Source organism: Camelus dromedarius, chromosome 11 (genome assembly GCF_036321535.1).
Source record: "Camelus dromedarius isolate mCamDro1 chromosome 11, mCamDro1.pat, whole genome shotgun sequence".
Classification (NCBI taxonomy): Eukaryota; Metazoa; Chordata; class Mammalia; order Artiodactyla; family Camelidae; genus Camelus; species Camelus dromedarius.
The window spans coordinates 9,074,794-9,097,733 of record NC_087446.1 but is presented as its reverse complement, the minus strand read 5'-3'; the positions used below and the strand labels follow the sequence as shown (position 1 = coordinate 9,097,733).

Genomic DNA, 22,940 nt, shown 5'->3' with positions numbered 1-22,940 from the left:
CTGGAGCCCAGATGGGAGGCCCAGAGCTCAGATGGCCTGATTATATGGTTCAGTTATTTCCACAGCAGCTGCTCCTACAGCCCACATGGACTGACACCTCCCCAGTCCGGAGCTGGGAGCTCTGGCCTGGGCAAGACTAGGAGGGACAGAGGTAGAAGCCAGGCCTTGCCCTCAGGGACCTTCAGAACAGCTGGGGAAGTGGACAAGCCCAGGCCAGTGTGGCCCTGGCCAGAGGCAGGACTGGAACAGGGTGGGGAAAGCATGTAGCCTGGACATTTCCCAGATGGCAAGACAGTGGCACCTGGTGTCGTCACCGGCTTGGGAGTCTTCAGTTTCTTGATTCTGCACACAGTAGGTTCTGCCCATTGCGGAGATGGGGGAAATAAGACACCACGAAGTTCTGGGATCTGTCCAGTGAGGTAGAGGCCAAGGATAGAACCCAGACATTGCAAAGCCCTGCCCTACATTTTAACAAGCTGGGTCTACACTGGATTCAGGTGCCTCCTTCGGCGGAGAGATTTCCCAAGCCCCGCCCCCTACTCCAGGGGCCTTCCAGTTGGAAGAAGGGAGGGAACCTGGCCTAGGATCAATCCTCTCATCCTGGCCTGAGCCTTTGATCCAGGCGCTTCCCAAGTTCCGGCTAGGATTCCCCACTCAGGTGGCTCAAATAGTAGCATATGGAGGAGGGTTCCCTTTGCAGCCCCTCCCCACCCCGCCGGGGTCTGCCTGTTTCTCCTTTTGGAGAGTGGAGGGGTACCCAGTGTGCCCACTGTGCCACGCTCCATGCTGGGCGCTGGGCACACTGAGATGCTAGAGGTCCTTCCCTCATGAGTGCCCATTCTGTCTCCCCTGCCCCTCACACACACTAGGTGCTCAAGTAATCTTCAAACTGAATTGAAACTCCAACAAGGCAAGGGCAGTTGGTGTGCCAGGACTCTCCTCCAATCCCCTCACTCTTCCCCCAGCCCTGGGGCTCCTGATGCCCAAGGGGTGTAGGGGTTCAGAGTAAAGAGAGCCTACGGTTTCCCAAAGGCTCTCATCTCATTAACTCGCAGTCACGGAGCATCTGCTCTATGTCCAACTCTGTTTCCGACCGAGGGCCAAAGAAATAACTACTGCTGAGTTTAGGGGGGTCAGCACAGCACCCACATCATTGCCTTACAAGAAGTTAGGGCAGGGACTGGGGAAGTCTGCCAGGAGAAGGGACTTGACAGAGGAAACTCGGTGTTGGGCTGGGAGAGAGCAGGGTGTCAGGGAAGTGCTCTGGGAGGGCTCCCTGGGGCTGGAGGGTGGTGGGCACCCCCGTGAAAGGGGTGATGGGAGCAGGAGCATGGGTGCTGGAGAAGCAGACAGGGTACCTTGTCTGCTCTTCCAGGTGGGCAGGGTCAGGACAGCTGAGCTAGCAGGCCACCAGGGACAGTGAGTCCAGAGTTGCAGGGACTTGTCCAAGGGCACCGGGTGGCCCCAGGAAGCCAAAGCTTTCAGCCAATCTTCCTGCGGGGAGATGGGGATGACTTTTAGCTTAAGGTGGCCAAGAGGTCCTGTGGGGGAAGGGGTCTAGGACAGCGTCCTTTGGGAGACCCAGTTGGGCCTGTCCTTGGCCTCTGCCTCCTAAGCATGGAACCTTGTTTCCGCTTTAAGAGGGTGCCAAGGTTATTTATACCCAGGGCCTGCAGGCCGGGCGGGTGGAGCAGGAACCCAGGAAGCGGTGCAGGCGCGCTGTCAGGAGCGGCTTACCTGCTTCCCGCCACCGGGGCTGGGCGGGGCGGAGCGGGGAGGAGGAGCCGCGCACACAACCTGTGGGCCGCCCGGCGGCCGGCGGACCCACACTCGCCAGGACCGGCGAGGGGCCCTTGGGGGGCCTCCGGAAGACGCGAAAGAGTGAGAAAACAAACTTGGAGAGTGGAGTGACCTGGGGGCCGGGGGCGGAGTCGCCAGCGGGGGAGGAGAGAGCGAGCAGCGAGCGAGAGCGCGGCTGGCCCAGGAAGCGGAGAGCGCCGCCCACCCATCCGGGGCGAGAGAGGCGCCGCGGGCAGAGGCAGGCTGGGCCGGGGGCTGGGCCCTCGACCCCCACCGTGACCCCGCAGCCCCCAGCCCGCCCCCAAGATGATGAAGAGGCAGCTGCATCGCATGCGGCAGCTGGCCCACACGGGCAGCTTGGGACGGTAAGAGGCAGCCCCCTCCCTTCCAGCCCCCGGCTCACCCCCCGTAGGACCCTAGGGGAGGTAAAAGTGGGGGGAGGTAGGGGACAGCTGGACAGCCACCTTCTGACTGGCCACTTCTCTTCCTCCCTTCTAAATGCCACCCTCACCTCCCAGCCAGAGCAGGAAGGGTAGGCACTGGCCTTTGGGGGAAGGGGCACCCCCACCCCCAATTGGAGGGCGAGTGGAAGATCAAAGATGCTGGGTCTTCTCTGTCTCCATGAGCCTCTAAATAGATGGTCCTCCCTGGCCTCACTTGTCCCCTCTGTACAATGGGGACTGTTATCTGGTTGCCTGAGGGGGAGGGGTGACCAGCAGCCCAGACCTTAGGGGAGCGGAAGAGACAGGGTCCCGTCAGAGGTGGAAGGAGGGGCCTGCCCCTGTCTGCCTGGTGCCTCTTCCCACCCCACCCACCCCCCAGCCCAGAGGCCTCCTGCTTCTCTATCTTGCTTCTGCTTTTCCCAGCCTCAGGTAGAAACATCCTCAGGTCCCCCTGTTCCTACCACAGCTCCTGAGCTGGTGGCATGGAGGTCAGAAATCTGTGGAGCTCCCAGGGCCTGTCATCTCTTCCCCCTGCAGTGGGAGTTTCTCATTCTCTGGGCCCAGGGGAAGGGACTGAGTGTCCACAGACCTGTTCTAGTCTCACATTGGCGCAGACACCTGTGTTAGCCTGGGTAGTCAGGCCACCTTGCTCCAGGCCTCAGTGTCCCCACATGTCCCCCGGTGGAGGCCCAGGACCTGCCCATCACTACAGTCCAGAGTCCTGTGTGACTGACAGCCCAGGAGTCCGAGTTCACACACTTCCTGTTCTTGGGGCCAGCCCGGGGTCTCCGCTGCCCTGATCAGCAGAATAGAGAGGCTCCCCCAGTACCCTCTTTGGTTTTGTCCGCCCTCTCAGGACACAGCCCTGGGTGGAGGAGGAAAAAGCCTGTATCCTATTCCCGCCCCCGTGGAATGTGTTCCGACTGGGATGAGGCAGGCGGGCCACCCAGGGCGGCCTGATCGGGAGGGGCACTGGAAGCAACTGGGGTTCAGGTGCCCTGTTTTGGGGGGGCCGGAGGAGGCCGGGGGTTTTCTAACCTGGGTCGGCTCAGCAGAAGCTCTCTCTCCCCCCACAGCACCCCGGAGACTGCTGAGTTCCTGGGTGAGGACCTGCAGCAGGTACATGCCTGGGCCAATAGTGGGTGGCAGGGCAGGCCTGTGCAGGCGTCCTGTGCAAGCTGTCAGCAGAGGGCCGGGCAGGGATGCCAGCTGGGGACCTGAGTTGAGTCATTCTCATGCTGTTGGCCATGGGGTCCCCAGGAGTAGGAAAGAGAAAGGTAGTTCCTGCTCTGGGGGAAAACTGGGGAGTGGGGAACAACCACCTCCCATGATCCATAACCCCCGGACCCCCTCCCAGGTGGAGCAGAGGCTGGAGCCAGCCAAGCGAGCAGCCCACAATGTCCACAAACGACTGCAGGCCTGTCTGCAGGGCCAGAGCGGGGCAGACATGGACAAGCGGGTGGTGAGTGGGGGTCCCAGGGAGGAGGAGCCTGGGCAGGACACCTCTGTCCAATGGGGCAGCGAGGTCACAGCTGGGGTCTCCCCGCCAGTATGCATCTCTGGAATCAAGGGAGTGGAGACTGCTTTGTCCTAAGGCCCCTCGGGCACCCCACTCATTAGATCCTATTTCTTCCCCATCCCCTTCTTGACCCCGCCCCCTCTGCACCAATCCTCTGAGCCAAAGCCAGGCCTCTTGACAGCACCTGAACCTCTCTGTCCAATCAGCACCCAGAGCAGGTGCTCTTAACTGGGCAGCCTGTGAGGGCTTCCTGAAGGAAGTGGCATTTGAGGTGGATTTTGAGTGTTACTCACTGGTATTAATCAACAGCCAGTATTTATGGGTTGATTACTGCTAGTCTGTTGCTAAGATATGTCAAAGCATTGCTTCACTTAATGCTGAAAATAACCGTAGGAGGAGGCTGCCTTTAATAGCACTGTGTACAGAGGAGGAAATGGAAGCAGAGAGGTAAACTGACTCACTCAAGGTCACACAGCTAGTAAGTGGCAAAACTAAGATTTGAACCCTGGTCTCTCTGACCAAAGCTGATGCTCTCCATTAGGCTAGGTAGGAATGGGGAGGCATATTTGTGATCAGATGATAATTGAACTTGACCAGAGCAATAGGGAGCCGTGGTTGGTTTTGAGTTGTTTGGGGGCTCAGTCAGTCACATACGCTCTGAAGCAGAGGAAAGAGCCCTCTCCGAGGTGGTGTTCCTGGCTTCTCCACTTTCTTAACTGTGTGAACTTAGGCAAGCCGCACCCTCTGTTTTGAGTTTTCCGTTCAGTGATGGGACTTGGTCATTCCTTCCTGCCCAATCCAGTGGCTTCTGGGAGGGAGAAAAGGGACCCCAGGTGGATATGGGCTCTGTACATGGTCACAAGGAGATGTCACCTCCATGTACCTTGTCATCATCCTGCTTCCACTCCCACCTGTGACTGCAGCCCCCTGGGTTCCCACCTTCCCTGTCCATGCCCAGTGCCTTGGTGAGGTACTGCCCCCAAGGGACTTGCCATGTGCTCAAGTAGGGTGGAGGGAGCCCAGGGGGCGAGCACACACATGCTCACAGCCAGCCCTGCCCCTCCCTGCAGAAGAAGCTTCCCCTCATGGCTCTGTCCACCACGATGGCCGAGAGCTTCAAGGAGCTGGACCCCGATTCCAGCATGGGGTGAGCACGAACTGGGGGCTTGGCCCTCACCTGGAGATGCCAAGGAGGGATCTGGGCTGAGAGGGGGTCCAGTTCACTGGGGAAAGATAACCAGTCTGGGGAGAGTGCCCTGGTCAGTGAGGGCAGCCAGACTTGGGAGGAGGGTGTGGGGCTCAGTGAAGATGAAGGAGAGATAGAGGGACAGGAGGGAGAGAGGAGGCCTGAGTCTTTCCAGATGGGGGTGAGGGGCTGTGGGAGCCTGGGCCCACTGGGTGCTGTGTCCACAGGAAGGCCTTGGAGATGAGCTGTGCCATTCAGAACCAGCTGGCCCGCATCCTGGCTGAGTTTGAGATGACCCTGGAGAGGGATGTCCTGCAGCCGCTCAGCAGGCTGAGTGAGGTGACTCAGCCCCGCCCCTAGCTTCCCCAACCTCTAGCTCCTACCTCCACAGCCCACTGAACCCTCCTCTGCCCACCCCCAGGAGGAACTGCCAGCCATCCTTAAGCACAAGAAAAGCTTGCAGAAACTGGTGTCTGACTGGAACACGCTTAAGAGCAGGTGGGAGCCACAGCCTTCAGGTGGGGTTCATGCCAGCCCATGGATGTGGCCACAGAACTTAGGCCCTTCCTCCATGAGGAGGACACTGCAGGGCCCACTGAGAACAGTGTGTGTTCTTGTGCCACACCCAGACGTTAGGAACATGTGACGGCACATGTGAGGGGGCCTCTGTGCGCGTCTGTACATGTGTTTGTGCAGGTGGGGGTATCACCAAAGCCTAGGATAGCCATAAACCATCCTCCAAGATCCCTGGATGGTAGGACAGCCCCACCCTCTACTCTGGAGGTGTGTGGCTATGATCATCAAGCTCGCCACCAGGGGGCGACCCAGAGCACTCTGCGCAGACCCTGCAGAGGCCCAAGGCCAGCGCAGCTCTGGGATTTGCATCTGTAAATCCCAGAATGCTATGTGGTCAGGTATATGGAGGGGCACTTGGCTCTGGACATGCTATGGGAACAGTGACCACCCCACCTTGGGATCGTCCCCAGGCTCAGTCAGGCAGCTAAGAACTCAGGCAGCAGTCAGGGCCTGGGTGGCGGCCCCGGCAGTTACAGTCACACCACCACGGCCAACAAGGTGGAGACGCTGAAGGAGGAGGAGGAGGAGCTGAAGAGGAAGGTGGAGCAGTGCAAGGTGAGGGCATATGGGGCTTTCTGGATGTGCGGGGGTGGCCGGGGTGGGTACTGTCCCCGTTTCGCAGAGGAGGAAACCAGAGCTCAGAGAGGAGACAGGACTTGCCCCAGGCCACAGAGCTAGAAAGCAGCAGAGCTGGGATTTGAACCCAGGCAGTCAGGCACCAAAGTGCATACTAGGCATTACCTTGTAGCCTCTGTTTATACCAGTCGCACAACAGCTGGAAGGGCCTGCTCACCAGAATCTCGGTGTGTTTGCAAAGTGAGTGAGTGAGTGAATGAGCAGCGAGTAACACAAGGCACTGTGCCAAGGTTATGTGGACACAGAGAAGAGGACTAGAAGCTGTAAAAGCCTCTCAAGGGCTTGAAGGGGCCCCTGTGGGCTGGCCCCAAGAGCCAACCTTGGCAGAGAGAGGAGAGCTGTCTGCGACCCTCCCCATACAGCTTGGGCAAGTCACTCACCCCTCCAAGCTTCCCTGCTGGGCCCCAGCCTCAATGGTATAAACCCTCTCTGTCCCCAAGGACGAGTACTTGGCCGACCTGTACCACTTCACCACCAAGGAGGACACATATGCCAACTACTTCATCCATGTGAGTCCAAGACCAGGCTCCTGCTACCCAGAGCTCAGGGGCCACTGAGACCCCCTGCGAGATGGTGGGAGGGAGGGGTCTGCATTTGTGACCCTGGGGGAGGCTCAGCTTCCCTCTCTTCCCTTGGGGGTGTCCCTTCGTCCCCACAGCTCATGGAGATTCAGGCTGATTACCATCGCAAGTCTCTGAGCTCTCTGGACACGGCCCTCGCTGAGCTGAGGGAGAACCACAGCCAAGCAGGTGGGGACACAGGTGGGCCTCAACCCACACCCCTGACCCCCACCCTGCTTGGGGCACGTTAAGAACCTTGCACTCCATCCTGAAGGGCAATAAGGATACATGGATGAGTTCTGAGCAGAGGAGGACAGTTAGATTTGAGATGGAGAGGTTGCTCTGGCTGCAGCTCGGAGGATGGAATGAAGGGGCAGGACTAGGGTCAAGAGACCTGTTAGGAGGCAGAAGGGAGGTGACGGTGGCCTGGACAAGGGTGGAGGCAGTGGAGGTGAGTGGATTAGGGATGTTGGATGATTTCAGGATGTTTGGCATGGATGGTCAGTTGGCAGGTGGTAGCCCCTTGAGAACATCTCAGGGTGCCCCATCTGCCCTGACCTGGATGCTCAGGGGTGGGAGGACCCTAGGCCGCTGATCTGTCTCGTCCCTGCAGACCCCTCCCCCTCGATGACGGCCGCCCCCTTCTCCAGGGTGTACGGGGTGTCTCTGGGAACCCACCTGCAAGAGCTAGGCCGGGACATCGCCCTGCCCATCGAGGCCTGCGTTGTGATGCTGCTTTCTGAGGGCATGAAGGAAGAGGTGGGGCTCGCTGGGGCGGGTGGGGAAGGAGCATCAGGGCCCTCACTCAGTCCCACAGCTTGCTGGTGCGGGGGCCTGGGATCCCACCATTAGCACACAGGTCCCAGGAGAAGGCATGGCCTCCTGCTGCTGAGTTGACACCACCTCCCACTTAGTGATGCTCGTATGGGCCAGGCACTGTGCTGTAAGCCCTTTGCATTCCTTGCTCCATTGGGTTATCCCAGTAGCCCTTGGAGGGAGCCCTCATTAGCACCATTTTGCAAGGGGGAGACAGGCCAACAGGTAGATGTGCCCAGCGGCAGGTGACAAGGTGGCAGTGAAGCCAGGACTCCACGTGAGTCACTACCACTCGCTGCCCTCACCCGTCCTTTGCACTCCGTCAAGCTAGTACATCGCTGCTTTCCTGAAGACAGACCCTTAGGAGGTGGATCACACTCTAAGAGGATCTTCTGCTTCCCGACAGACCTGCTGGGCCTCCTGTCTTTTTTCTGCTCCCAACCAGACTCTTGTCTCCCCATAACTTTTCCTAGCTCCTCCCAGACTTTGCACTTTGCTCAGAATCCTAGACCTTGAGAGTTGAGAGGAACCACAGACATAGTGATGTCCACTCAGCCCACCAAACCAGTGGGGCCCCCAAGGCCTACCCCAGGATGGGAGTGAGCCAGGGCCTCCCAGCCAGGGTGTCCAGCCCTGCCCAGCCCTCCGTGACCCCCGCTTGCCCCCTCTCCTGCCTCAGGGCCTCTTCCGTCTGGCCGCTGGAGCCTCCGTGCTGAAACGCCTCAAGCAGACGATGGCCTTGGACCCCCGCAGCCTGCAGGAGTTCTGCTCGGACCCCCACGCCGTGGCAGGTGCCTGCTCCGAGGAGCCCTGGGTGGAGGGCCTTCCCCCCGTTCCCTTCCCTGAAGCTGCCTGGAATGATCCATGATACATTTGGCTTAAGGCCTGATAATCTGTTGAGAAGACATCCGAGGAGATGTAGGGGCGCTTAACATGAGGTCCACGATGAGCCCCCTGGAATGTGTGTACATTTTTTGAGGGACAAGATCACTAAGTTCCATCATTTTCTCAAGAGTCTGTGGCCCAAAGAAATGATCAGACCTAGACACGTTAGTGTAAACAAGGGCTGGAGGTTTCTAACATGGAGAGAGCCAGGTCCTGGGGGTAGCGGTGGGGACTTGGTGGGCTTAGTCTGAGCCCCCACCACCACTCCAGGTGCCCTCAAGTCCTATCTGCGGGAGCTGCCAGAGCCACTGATGACTTTTGACCTCTATGACGATTGGATGAGGGCAGCCAGGTGAGGATGGGGGCCGGTGCAGGGGAGGACAAGGCTGCCGAGGGGGCCTCTCTGGACTGGCTCACCAGACCTCTCCCCTTCCCAGCCTGAAGGAGCCAGGAGCCCGGCTGGAGGCCCTCCAGGAGGTATGCAGCCGCCTGCCCCGCGAGAACTTCAGTAACCTCAGGTGAGCCCCCGGCCCATCCCAATGGCCTCCCCGAAGCCAGGGCCCAGCTGGCATTTCAGGGCCCTGGGTTTGAGTCCTGCCCCCTTATCCTAAGCAATATATCTGAAAACACAGCTTTGACGTAGTAGCCATATTTATGCGAGACACTGGACTAAACACATACCTTGAACCTTGAAGCCACACCACCTGGCTTCAAATCCCACCTCAGCCTCTGCTGTGCTCCTGGGCCAGCAATTTAACCTCTCTGTGCCTCAGCACCCTCATGTGGAAGACATGGAGCGTGACAGCCCCTACTCCGTAGAGTGTCCAGGAGGTTCTCAACTTAGTGCCTGACACGTAGGTGATGCTCAGTCGGTCAACTAATGTAACTGTTAAACTTCAAAACACATCCTTTGTGGGATCTGTGCCACTCTTTGGAAACCCCCGGCTGGGAAAGTCTCGGGTTTTGGAGGCATCCATGGGTGTTTGTGGCCCCAGATGCCCCGCCCCTGGCTTAAGGCCCCCTCCCACCCCCACCAGGTACCTGATGAAGTTCCTGGCACGGCTGGCAGAGGAGCAGGAGGTGAACAGGATGACACCCAGCAACATCGCCATTGTCCTGGGGCCCAACCTGCTGTGGCCCCCTGAGAAGGAAGGGTGAGGCGCACGGGTTGGGGGAAGGGGACAGCCCCAGCCCACCCCACCCAAACATCTGCTGTTTATTCCCCGCTGGGCCTCAGGTTCCCCATCCTTGGAGTGGGTTGAGCAGCTCGTTTTGTCAAGGCTGCTGTGAGGAACAGCCCGAAGGGATCACAGACCCCACAGGGCTTTGGAGATAGGCATTCTGGGTAATGGTAGTAATGGGGTGCTTGGCAGTCTGTTGCTGGGCGCTGGGAGCCCAGAGATCTGGTTCTAGCCCCACCCCTGCACCTTCTAGAGATGGGCCTTAGGAAGGCACTGTGGCCCTTCATCTGTAAATTGGAAAGAAATTATACAAATGTTGAGGATCTGTGCTTTGGGAATTAGATGAGATAATGAATGGAGAAATGTTTTGTAAACTGTAAAGTACTGTGGAACGTGAGGGGTTGTTATTCACCCAGCTGGGAAGGCAAAAAGAATTCGTTCATTTGCTGAGTGCAGTTAGTTGCTGAGGCTGCTTAGATCCAAGATCCATGAGGACAGTGGCACCATGACTGTCTGGTGATGTCTGTTGTGGGTGAAGGAAGGGGAAAATTTGGCGTGTGACTGATACATTTGCCATACACTGGTGGTCTGGGAGTGTTTTGAGAACAGGACTTGATGTGATTGATGTACGCAGCACAGGGCCAGAGTTGGGGCCACTAGACCTTGCTAAATGATGACTCACTTTTGCTCTCTTTTTGTCCCAGGGACCCAGCCCAGCTGGATGCAGCCTCAGTGTCGTCCATCCAGGTGGTGGGCGTGGTCGAGGCTCTGATACAGAACGCAGACACCCTCTTCCCTGGAGGTAAAGCTCCCGCCTTTGTGAATCCTGTGCCCTCATCTGCCGAGTTTGGTGGCATCCAGACTTTAGTCCCTGGCAGCCCCCTCCACTCTGAGCCTCAGTTTCTCATCTGTAAAATGGAGGTGAACATGCCTGCTTCGTGGGATTGTTGTGAGGCCCATGTGGGAGTGAGAAGGCAAAACACAGTCCAGATAGCATCAGGGGAAAGGAAAAATGGTCCCATCATGGGCTGAGCGGGATAAGGTTGGCGGAAGTTCTGCAAGTTACGACCTGCTCCTTTCTATCCGCAGATATCAACTTCAACGTGTCAGGCTTGTTCTCAGTGCCTGCTCCCCAGGACAAGGTCAGTGACAGGCCGGCTTCTGAGGAGCTTCCAGCAGTTGCCATGCCCACCCCAGCTGTTGTCCCATCTCCAGCTCCGACCCCGGTCCCAGTGGCTGCCAAGGAAAGGTAAGGACTGACGTATGAATGGCCCCACAATGCCCAGCCTGAGGCACCATCTCCCAGGGCGTCCAACAGAATTTTAGGAAAAACAATTACTGTATTTTCATCCCAAATGCTAGGTTTCCCAGTTTGGAGTGGGTGGGGTGGAAACAGACATACTCCTCTCAGCCACTGCTGTGTTCCCTGCGGGGTTACATGGCTCTTTGCTGTGCACCTACTATGTGCCAGGCATTGTTTCAGGCCCTAAGATTTAGGAAACTAAGGAGCTGGTCATTTTGGAATTTGTAAATACTGTACTTTCCAGTCCTCTCTTTGATGCTTTACATCGGAGGGGCTGCGTGCTACCATGTTGCCCCCAACCAAGTGGGGATTGTTCAGTTATCACAGACTGCTGGGGCCCAAAAATGAATTTCCTCAAATGAGTAACACAGACGAATACAACCCTTAGAACTTGCATTCCACGGGGTGGGGAGAGAGAATCAACCAGCATGAATAGAGGCACGATCTAACATCAGGCGGTGATGTGTGCTACACGGGGAGATGGAGCAGGGAGCTGCATGAGCCATGGGGTCAGGAACGGCCTCCCTGAGGACCAGCCAATGGAGCAGAGCCAGAGATGAGCCATGGCCTCCTCCTCTGCTTCTTGTCTGGTCTCTGGCTTCTCTCATGGCCGGAACATCCCATAAAGATCATGTAGACCCTGAGAGCTGAGGCAGAGGGGAGCTCCAACGTTCTACCCCCTATCCTGGCCACATAGGGGACCACGGACCCTGTCTCAGTGCCACACAGCAGCCAGGCCTCAATGGATGCAAACTCTGGCCAACACCAGAAGCATCTCTTCAGGGAGGCCCAGCCTAGGGACAGATCCCAGGCCCGGCCACAAGGTGGTAGAGGTGGGGACAAGTCCTGGGAAGATCCAAATTCAGCCTGTTGGCTGGGAGCCTCCCCACAACTCCAGGAGACCTCTGGGAGATGGCCAGGGCTGACCTTGACCCTCCTCTTCCTTCTCAGGGCAGAGTCCGAGACGCCCCTCAGACCAGCCTCCCCCAAGTTCAGTAGGAGCCCCCCGGAGGCAGGAGCCCCAGCAGAGGACACAGTTCGGAAGAGTGAGTTGGCTGTGGGAGGAACGGGGGTGCAAGAGGGTGGGCAGGGAGAGGGGGCGGGCCGTTTCCCATGTTTTCGGACAGCCGAGGGAAGCCAGGAATCCAGGTAGCTAAGAACCCAGGTTTGCTGCCTGATGCTCTGGGCTCAGATTCCAGCTCTGTGACCTTGGGCAGGTGACTTCACCTGTCTGCACCTCAGCTGCCTCCTCTGTGTAATGGGACAGTAACTGCAACTACCATGGAGGGCTATTTGGAGAATGAAACGGTGCCGCCTGGCCCATAGCCAGCACACAGTCCATGCTCAATAAAGGTCAGCAGTCGCGAGCATTAGTGGCAGTGGAGTCCAGTCCCTCCAGAAGCCCAGAGATCATAGAGTAAAGAAGGAAGATGGGGTCTCCAAAGGGCTGTGAAGGAGAGTGGTGGTGGCGGTGGTGGTGGTGGTGGTCAAGCGGCCTCCTTCTGAGCCTCTTTGGTGCACTCAGCTGTTGAGGTGGCCTAAAGCCAGGCAGGTTCAGGTGGAGAGTCTTCCAGGGCAACTAGGACACTTGGGATGCCCAGCCCAGGAGGCTCTAGACTTTTCCACCTGGGTATATAGGGTAGATCTGGGAATAGAAAGGACAGCGGCACGGGCCTCTGGACCACCACATGCTGGGAGGTCACGCAAGGGCCTTCCTACAGGTGGGGCTTCTAGCCACCTTTCCTGGGTGGGGGGCAAGCAGGATGTTTGCTCACTGGAGCACAAGTCAAACGGCTGTCACAGCATCACCTGCACTGGTCCTCTTGTCAGCCCTAGGAAGTCAAGGCTGCATCCCATCTCACTGGTTAGGAAACTGAGACCACAGGGGCTCAAGTCCCCCCAGTGGGTAGAGGCAGAGCTAGGACCAGAGTCCAGATGTCCTGGCCCCACCCCGCCTGTCGGCTGCCTCCCCAGGTTGGACTCTGCAGGGGGATCTGAACGCTGGACTGGGGGAGTTTCTGGTAGGCTTCTGAGAGGAGGTGAGCAGGACCCAGGTGTCAGGGGGAACTCATTTCTTTATTCAACAAATATGTACTGAACTACTCCATGCCCGCCACACGCTGTGCCGGCCAGCTGCACATACGATGGCCTCACTTTGTTTACATTCTACTCGGGTAGACAATCAATAGTCCAGCAAAATTAAAATTGACAAGATCATTTCAGAGCTGAAGAAGTCCCAAGAAGAAAAGATGACTGGAAAATATGACAGGAACTGGGGCAGGGCTGAGGAGGGGTCCTGTAGCTCACAGGGTGGAGAGCAGTGGACAGAGGCCCGAATGGTGAGAATCCAGCAGGGAAACTGTTCCCGGCAGAGGGAACAGCAGATACCAAGATGAGGTGGCATGGAGCTTGGGGAGTTGCCACAGGCAGTGTGGATGCCTAATTAACCCTTTCCTTCCTCCACAGCCAAACGCCCAGCGCCAGCCAGGCCCACCATGCCGCCCCCCCAGGTCTCCAGCACCCGCTGCACCCCTCCAGCCTCAGCCCCACCCCCTGGCTCTGGCAGCCCTGTGACCCCCCGGGCTCTGCCCCGCCGTCTGGTTGGCAGCAACCTCCGGGCCCCCACGGTGCCGCCTCCATTACCCCCCACTGCCCCCCAGCCTGCCCGGCGCCAGAGCCGGCCCTCACTAGCCTCCCCCAGCCCAGCCTCCCCAGGTCCAGCCTCCCCCAGCGGAGTCTCTCTGAGCATGCCTGCAGATGTGGACCTGGGGGCTGCCACAGAGGAGGGAGGGGCCCCTGAGGCAGTAGGCAGGGCCCCCACTCCCCCAGTCATCCCCCCTCAGCCCCGGCCCAGGAACCTTGCCTCAGAGACCGACTGAGCTGGCAGCTCCTCCCTCACAGCCCTCAGCATCCCTTCCTCCCCACCTTGTCCTCCCAGGACACAGCCCTCACCCCTCCCAAGGGGGTGGGGGGCCTCCAGCCTTTGCCTACAAGTGCCTCGGTGCCCGCTGGGTCGGCCCCCATGGCAAGGGGGACTCAGAACAGTCCTCCGCTTCTAGACTTTGTCCTCTTGGATCCACTCTGGGTTTGGGGGTCCCCTCAGCCAACTCCCCACTCCCTGGCAGGGTCCCAGGGGAGCCGCTGGAAGGAAGGAGAGGCTCACCTACTCCTACAGGACTTTAATTTTTCTCTTGCCAATATATTTTTTTGTAAGGCTGGTAAATAAATTATTTTGGACAAAACTGGAGCAGCTGCCCAAATGATAGTTTTATTTTCTGTCCTTGAAATAAAGAAGCCACTTTCATAAAGGAGAAAAAATTACCTATTCTTTGCCTCCTTTCTTTTTCCTGTCTGAAATTATAACAGCCAACATTTTCAGTGCCTACTCTGTACTTCAACACTATGCTTTTCCCTGCATAAATTCCATTTAATCCTCTTCCCGGGGAGTAAATCCCATTACCTCTTAGAGGTGAGGAGACTGAGGCTCAGAAAGTGACCTACCAAGGTCACATGGCAAGTGAGTCATGGACCTGGCCCAGGTCTGCCTGATTCCAGAGCCTGGACTTGGCCCTCACATCCTGAGCAGTTTCTTTAACTTCTTGGAGTTTCCATTTCCTCACCTGTGAAACCGTTTAACAACTTCCACCATGGAAGCGTTGTGTGTGTGTGTGTGTGTGTGTGTGTGTGTGTGTGTGTGTGTGTGTGTGTGTGTGTGTGTGTGTGTGTGTGTGTGTGTGTGTCTATGGAGGGTGGCCATCAAGAAGGCTTCCTGGGGGGAAAGGAGGGAGGGTATAGCTCAAATGGTAGAATGCATGCTTAGGATTGAACTCAGGACCTCCTTAAAAAAGGAGTCTTTCAGGAGCTGGCCAGGTGAAAAAAAAGGGAAGAAAGAACATTACAAGCCAAGGAGACAACTTATGCAAAGGCCAGGAACAAAACCCAGGGCACTGGAGAAGAGAAAATAGCCCGAGAGACTGACTGACAGGGTGTGGCTTTTCCCAGGTCTTCGAAGCTCCAGTTGCTCCTGGGGAGTCAGACAGGTCTTCAGGGTCTCAGAGGTTGAGAGACAAGCACAGAATTGTGACACATCCCTCCCCAAGTGGGGACCTAGGTAGCCAGATCCATCACTGCCCTGGGCAACTGGCCACTGCTGCTCTGTCTCCTCTCTCAAGAGTCCTCAGGGGACAGGCTGCCTCTAGCCCAGTGCCTCTCAGTTCTGGCCTCACAGTAGAATTTCTTGGTAATTAAAAAACAAAGAAATCCAAAAATGCCAGGGCTCACCCAAAACAATTAAATTAGAACCTCCGGGGTCCTGCCGCACTTCGGTATTTTTAAAACACGTTTATCAAAAGTAATTGAATTGTATGTTTAAGATCTACGCATCCTATTTTATGTAAATTTTATCTAAAAAAAAAAAATCCGTTCCCCAGGGAACCCTACTGCACAGCAAGGGTGGAGAACTACTGGTCTAGGCCAGGGGCTCCAGCGTCCGAGAGGACACCATGAGCCTCTCTCCCCGTCACGCTTCTCAGGACCTCTCTCTAGGAACTGGAGCATCCGCGGTTCAAAGGGCAAAGAGATTTTACCCAAACATGACATCTCCTCTAGTATCTGTTTTCCTCCCAGCAACCAGCTACCTTAAGCTTTTGATTGGCTGAGGAACGCAGGGCGACTATTCGCGCTATGTTTTCGATTCGAAACTCCTTATTGGCCCAAAAGAGCGTCAGTCTCCCAGCCTCCCACCCCTGCAAGAGGCTAGTTGGGGCTAAAGCTCCGTGGCGACTGGCCCAGCAGAGCTAAGGGGCGGGGCCTTTCCTCTGTGGCGGCCGCGATTCTGCCCTTTTCTCCGGGCTTGGTTAGCGCTGCTCCCCGAGACTCTCGCCCCAACTGGCCGCGGGCCAGGCATGACCCCGCCCCCTGGCCCTTCCGGCGCGCCGATTGGCAAGTGCCGGGGCCCGAACGGCTGCGGGAGAGCGCGCCGTGCCCGCGGAAAGAGAGCGGCGCGGCGCGGGCGTGCGGGCAGCCAGTAGGCTGCATGGCGCGCTGCGAGCGGCTGTGCGGCGCGGCCCTGCGCGACGTGCTGGGCCGGGCGCAGGGGATCTTGTTCGACTGTGACGGGGTGCTGTGGAACGGCGAGCGCGCCGTGCCGGGCGCCCCGGAGCTGCTGGAGCGGCTGGCGCGGGCTGGCAAGGCGGCGCTATTCGTGAGCAACAACAGCCGGCGCACGCGGCCCGAGCTGGCTCTCCGCTTCGCGCGCCTCGGCTTCGGTGGACTGCGCACCGAGCAGCTCTTCAGCTCGGCCGTGTGCGCCGCGCGCTTGCTGCGCCAGCGCCTGCTTGGGCCGCCAGACGCGCAGGGCGCGGTGTTCGTGCTGGGAGGAGAGGGGCTGCAGGCCGAGCTGCGTGCAGCGGGGCTGCGCCTGGCGGGGGACCCTGGCGAGGACCCGGGCGCGGCCCCGCGCGTGCGCGCCGTGCTGGTGGGCTACGACGAGCACTTCTCCTTCGCCAAGCTGAGCGAGGCCTGCGCGCACTTGCGCGACCCCGACTGCCTGCTGGTAGCCACCGACCGCGACCCGTGGCACCCACTCAGCGACGGCAGCCGGACCCCCGGTGAGCACGGGACTGGAGTGGAAACTGAGCTGGGGGGCGGCCTGCGCTATCGCCTCCATGCCTGGGGGTGCGGGACAGGGAAAGGGCGCCTCCAGGTGACAGGTGGGGAACAGGACGGATGTAGGGAGGTCCCCATCCATCAAGAGCCCAGGATGCTTTTGTGTCTTCTCATGGTAATTCTTGTAGTCGCCACCCTGTTGAGGGGCGGCAGTGGGGACTATTTGACAGATGAGGAAACTGAGGCCCATTGTGGCTCAGGGAGTTGCAGGTGGAATCCAGGGACTGGACTTGCAACCCTAGCCTTCCTGAACCTGCCTCAAGGACTACTGTCATTTTGCCCCACCTGCCATAGCGGTGAGGTCGGAGAGTTGGGGACAAAGCCTGGAAGGATTGTCCCCCTGTTGGAGGGTTGGAACAGCATTTCCAGTGGCAGGTTGAAGGCAGGTGTGCGGGGAGCAGGGCACACAGGAGGTGGGTGGAGTTTGACCTGAGTTCCAGTTCCAGCTCCAGGGCTCTGTAATCTCGCTAAGTTACATAACCTTGGAGCATCTCTGCCCTGGGTTTAAAATGGGAATACTAACCGTGCTAGTTTCGATGAGGAGAGAGTGACCAGGGTGAGTGCCTGGGTCTCAGATGATGTAAGTTGTATCTGAGCTTTCTCATGTTACAGAGATTTATGAAGCACCTTAGTGTCTGTTATTTAGTTTCAAAATTACTCTGGAGATGGAAGTTACTGTCCCATTTCTCAGTTAAAGAAACAGGCTGAGAGAGGAAGTGAGCTGCCCACGATCAAGAGGAACTGAACGTGGCTCTTGAGGCCATCTGACCCCCAACCCATAAACCCCACCCTCTCCATCCAAGGCCCTCTTCGCTGCTGGTAGACAGTGGGTATCTGCAGAGGAGGCAGGAGCAAGTGAGGCTCCTACATCTTGAAGGGTTCAAGTTAGACAAGAGCAGATGGTAGTAGAGGGTAACTGACAGTAGTGTGTGTGGACAGCTAGTCAATAGGCTGAGGGCAGAGACAGAACTCCATCACTCCCTCCCTGCTGGCTACCGACTCAATTGATAACCAGATCCTGGGAGGGCAGGATGGAATTGATTGAGGAGTAGACACATTGTTATGATGGGGCCTCAAGGAGGGCCTAGGCCTGAGATCATCTAGGAAGGCTTCCTGGAGGAGGCATCTTGCAGGACAGGGCACTAGGGGTGGAACAGGTCTTGGGCCATGGCAGAACCAGTTCCAGGCTGGGAATCTTATTGTTCTAGGCCTGTCTTAGCTTTACTGCAGACATACTTGCTGCATGACCACTTCAGTCTCAGTTTCGCCATAAATCCAAGGTAGGGGCATTGCTCAGGGCTCCCAGCTGCAGGAGCTCCTGCCTGCCCTAGGCCATGCTATGAAAAGTGAGGTTCTCCGGAGGCCTCAAAGCTCAGATTAAGGCTGTGGGTTAAGAAGCTCTCCTAGGGGCTCAGGAAGAATAGTGTGGAGGAGCTCGGGAGAGACCAGGCCCTCTCCATGCCTGCCCCTTGGGTCTCAGCACCCACCTGGCTGTGCCCACCAGCTCTGCTGGTCACTCCCACAGCCAAGAGGGGGAGGCAGAGCTTAACAAATACAGCGCTGCTGTCCCGTTTGTGCACAACTGAATCATACAGCTCTGAAAGTGGAATAAAAATATTAATAAAGGCCCCAGTATGCATAAAATCTGAAAAAAATGCAAATCTCTCACCCCAGTTCCCCCCCCCCCCACTGTCCCTATGGGTCTCTTAAATTGTGTGTTTACCTTGTTACCATGTGGCAGCCACTTGAGCTGGCAAATAGAAATGCCTGCTGTCTTAGGAATACGTCACCAGCGAAACATATGCCAGCCTTGCATGACAGGATGTTGAGAGGAGTGGGATGCAGTGGTCTGAGGACAGAGTTATGTTCATAGACTCCCCTGCTTGGATGCTTGCTCCCCCAGGGTACGGATCTTTGTTTCATTCATTGCTCTATCCCCAGTGCCTAGCACGGTGCCTGGCATATAACTGGGCCTCAGTAAATCCTGGCTGAGTGAGTGAGGTAGGACATAGGGACCAAGAGTGATGAGCTCTATCCTGATGGGAAAGGAAACTGCTGACAGAGCTACCATTCTTGAGCCAAGAAAATTGCTTTGGACTTGAACCCTTCCCATCCTGGAAGGAATTTCTAACAGAGCAAATGGTTCTTCTTCCCGACCCAGTTCTCAGGAAAACAGTCTGGCAAGTTCTAGGTCAGAGGTCAGGGAGACCTTCCCAGCAGGATTGCTCTGGGCTGGCTCTGCCCTGATCCTTGGTATGTTTCTCCTCCTCTGGGAGCTGCGGGCAAAGGATTCTTGCTGTCTGCACATCCCCTGTGCCTTTGGCTTAATCAAGCCAAGTGTCATTTGTGAGAAGGAGGCCCAGAGAGTTTGGGGTCAGACCAGTGGAGTACTGATAAATATTTAAGAACTGGAAGAGCCTTGATTTGTACCAGTTGCCAATTTCAGTGGTGTAAATACTCCCCTAAGGCCGGTTTCAGGCTCCCAATGTGAAGTCACTTCCCATCATGGGGATGGGAAGGTATGTACACGCCATTCTGTAATATTTCCATCATTATGGATGTAAATAACCTCAAGAGCATAAATAATGGTAAAATAGGAAGTGATGAGTTCTGAGAATTTATTACCTTTGTTTTAAACATATTTCATTCGATTGTCAGTTCGTGTAAGTTAACTTTTAATAGTGGCTTTGCTTAACCACCAGCTCACAGAATTCCTGAAAATGAAGCATTCAGTACTCCTAAGCCAGTACAAGCTGGCCCCGCACATGTCTGGATTAGATCTGCCTGAATGCATACCTTTTATTTGCCGCTTATTAAGCTGTGCAACCCTGGACAAGTTACTTAACAACACTGAGCATCAGCTGTCTCATCTGTAAAATGGGCATTTATGAGCACGCACACAGCCCCTGGCACTTCAGAACGTGCTTAGTAAATTGTGATTATCATCATCATTTATTCAGGGACATCAGTGTGACGGTAGGACGTTCTGGCACAAGGATGTGCCTCCGGGACGGGCACAGTGGACTTATTGTGTGGGGCAGGATGGTACTGAGCTGGGAATCAGAACTGTCCTCTTCTAAACAATCCTCCTATTGTTAAACCCTTGGGTGCGTTCCACAATTTTGCTTATTATAGTTACTGCGGCCACGGACGTCTTCAAGCATGTAGCTTTTTGTCTCCAGTTTGAATTCTCGCCTTGTGATCACTTTCCCAGTGGAGGCTGACAGGGTCAGAGGTGCGAACATTTCTGTGCCCTGCTGTATTCCAAAAGGGCTGTGCCAGTTTCCAAGGCCAAGAACGCACATTCTTGTAGCAGTAACCACAACTGCTGCTTGTTACATGCTTTTCCGTTTCCAAAGCACTTGCCCCTGTGATGCCCACAGCACCTCTCTGAAGGTAGGCCTTGCCTGGATCCCCCTTTCCAGTGAGTCCAGGAAACTCAGAGAGGTTGGCTTGCCCAAAGGCATATGGCTGCCGGGGTAGAGCAGTGAACCTCAGGCAGGACTGACCGAGCCAGGCCCAGTTACATGCAGTGGCTCATCCAGGCCTTAAAATACCCACATGAGGTAGTGCCGTGGATATCCCCACATTAGAGATGGGAAAACTGAGGCACAGGGAGGTTATTAAGTAGCCTATCCAAGAAAGGTGGAGATGGGATGTGAATGCAGACAGATGGTTGCAGACTCAACCCCAACACTGAAATGTGGAAGCAGGCGGCCTTTTGACTCAATTCAATCATTTGACCTCTGAGCCAAGCTGCCTCTGTGGGAATTCCAGTTTCAGGGCCTGGATGCTTTCCCTGCCACCCACCTCTACTGACGGAGTCTCCATGTCCCTGCAGGCACCGGGAGCCTGGCTGCTGCTGTAGAGACAGCCTCAGGACGCCAGGCCCTGGTGGTGGGCAAGCCCAGCCCTTACATGTTCGAGTGCATCACGGAGCACTTCAGTGTGGACCCCAGCCGCATGCTTATGGTGGGCGACCGCCTGGAGACCGACATCCTCTTCGGCCACCGCTGTGGCATGACCACCGTGCTCACGCTCACAGGTGTCTCCCGCCTGGAGGAGGCCCAGGGCTACCTGGCGGCTGGCCAGCACGACCTTGTGCCCCATTACTATGTGGAGAGCATCGCGGACTTGATGGAGGGGTTGGAGGACTGAGCCCACCAACCTGCAGCCACAGCCACAACCCTCCCTCACCCTGATCCCACAGCTGGAGGTGATGGGCCATGGGCTGCATTAAGCATACCAGCTCCCTGGCCCCAGTTTCTGCCCTGGTGGGGCTGGGACCCAGGGAAGGTTCGGGGCCCTCGCACCCCCTCCCAGCAGTGGCTGGGCACTCTGCTGTCCCAGAAGTTGCCCCCTCTCCCTGACTGGTTCGCCCTGGCCTGACCCAGCCAGGTGGCCTTATTTCCTGCCCTGTGAACTCCCCTGGTTTAAATCTGGGCCCTGTTGCCCACTGATTTCCCCCAACTCTGAGCACTTAGTCCCCTACCTCCTCCCGGGGGTCTCCAGAGCTCTGCCTGCTCCTGGGCCCTGGCCTTGGGTCCCTGTTGACCAATCAGAAGTCTAGGTAACCATAAATTATTATTACCCTGAGCCCTGAGTGGACCAATCAGAAGGCTAAGTGATAGTGACTCATTGATACTGGGTCCTGAGCGGACCAGTTGGGAGCCTAAGTGACAATGACCCTTTCATGTCCCTAGGTCCTGAGTAGACCAGTCAGGACACCATTTATAATGACCCATTGGTCTCTTAGATCCTGACTAGAACAATCCAGAAGTCAGAGACAGTGGCCTCTTGACAACCTGAATCTGACTAGACCAGCCAGGGGTCTAGATTTCTATCCATAAATAAGGGTCCACGTGCTGAAGACACCCCTCTACTACAAAGGGGCCACTTAGTGGCTTCTGGGGGCTTCTGTAGCTGAGAGCCCCACCCCTCCCTGATCATGGTAGCAGACCAGTGTTGATGGTGGCCACAGCTTGGGAAGGGGGCCTTCATGCTCCCTCTGTGCCGTCAGTATTTGCCATGCCACCTCTCCCCCGAGCCCACCCCTAGCTATTTATTTATTGTGTGACAGTGACAGTGGGAGTGGGGGCAGGGCCTTCCCCGCCACCTCCACCTCTGTTGTAACCAGTCCGCCCGTACTTAATAAAGTGCGAGTGGGAGTGTCTGTGTGGGTTCAAGTCTGTGTCCAGGGAGGGGCGGGAGGAGGAGCCTCTGCCTGAGCCTGCTTTCCCTGGAACTGGGCCCACCCGCTTTGTGAAATGATCCACCTCAGTTCCAGAGTATTCTCTGAGTGCAGCGGTACCTTAGCTCAACAGCACTTTATGCCTCACTGAGTCTTTATATACCGGTTCGTTTCAGTCCTGCAGAAACTCCAGCAAGCTTGTATTACTCAGCCCACTTTACTCCTTGGGGAATGAGGATCAGGAAGGCGATGTTAACCTACACAAGGGCACACACCGAGAAAGTGTGATCACCTGAGGCAGGATCTGAACTTACGTTGGCTGATGCCAGGAGGCTGCAGTCCCTCTCTGTAGAGAGAGGGAGGAAGGCAGGTCCTTGCCCTCCGGGAGCTCAGGTGAGATGCTGCGGACCCCGCCCCTCCATTTCAGGCATCCTTCACACCTGGGTGCTGCTGTGAACGTCTGCCCTGCTGGCCTCACATGCCCAGCCAAGAACTGGCTGAGGGGCAGCGGGACAGGCCTACAGAAGCTGGGTGGGGAGATGCCATGACCCTTCCAGGCTTGACTGTCACTGATTTACATGTCACTTGAGCTTGCACAAGCCTGCTCCCTTATTTATAAAGTGAAGGGTGGGACCTCAGGATCTGGGAAACTCTCCCCAGTGTGATTCTTCTTGGGAAGAAGGAGTGTTTGGCTGAGCCTGGCTCCATCAGGAAGTGGGAGCAAATGTGCACTCGTGGAGACTTCTGGTTGTGACAAGCTCAGCTCAAACCGACTAAGGCAGAAGGGAGTTTATTGGCTGCCCCTGTGAGGTGGTCCAGCACCCTCCAGGTGTATCATCCCTCTCAGCCTCTCTTCTAGGCTTTGGGTGTGGAAGCTTTTGCAGCCATTTTGTTATCATGAGGCATGGCCCAGTATATTTCTCTTATTTTTCTGCTTTGTGACTCTGCTTTGGAAAGATTGGAAGAACTTGGGGTTGTTTCCCCCAACCTCTAATTTAGAAAAGTTTCAAACCAACAGGAAAAGTGTAAGAATAGCACAGTGAGCACTGTATGGCCTTCACGTCAATTCCCAGCTAATATTTTAGGAAGTTGATGGCAACAATCCACAACATAAAACAACTTCACATTATACCCCCTGGTTTCAATATTGTCCTAGTTTTGCCTCCCCTCCCTTCCC

The 22,940-nt window shown here is 56.6% G+C and overlaps 1 protein-coding gene across 8 annotated transcripts; it reads left to right on the top strand.

Moving 5' to 3' along the window:
* The first annotated feature begins 1,817 nt into the window (after window positions 1–1,817).
* LOC105091968 (chronophin) lies at window positions 1,818–21,745 on the top strand. 8 transcript variants are annotated; one of them, XM_064491459.1, is made up of 18 exons: window positions 1,818–2,165; window positions 3,320–3,362; window positions 3,601–3,705; window positions 4,833–4,909; window positions 5,176–5,287; window positions 5,370–5,446; window positions 5,935–6,079; window positions 6,601–6,669; window positions 6,819–6,909; window positions 7,334–7,479; window positions 8,216–8,327; window positions 8,692–8,773; window positions 8,859–8,939; window positions 9,459–9,575; window positions 10,307–10,404; window positions 10,692–10,851; window positions 11,857–11,951; window positions 20,414–21,745. In XM_064491459.1, the coding sequence occupies exons 1-18, from the start codon at window positions 2,107–2,109 to the stop codon at window positions 20,728–20,730; spliced, it is 1,986 nt and encodes a 661-aa protein (XP_064347529.1). In that variant the 5' UTR covers window positions 1,818–2,106; the 3' UTR covers window positions 20,731–21,745. The 8 variants fall into 8 exon arrangements, with proteins under 8 accessions (XP_064347529.1, XP_064347528.1, XP_064347530.1 ...); XM_064491458.1 differs by lacking the exon at window positions 20,414–21,745 and adding an exon at window positions 14,031–14,223 and having other exon boundaries at window positions 11,857–11,962; XM_064491460.1 differs by lacking the exon at window positions 20,414–21,745 and adding an exon at window positions 14,031–14,152.
* The last annotated feature ends 1,195 nt before the right edge of the window (window positions 21,746–22,940 follow it).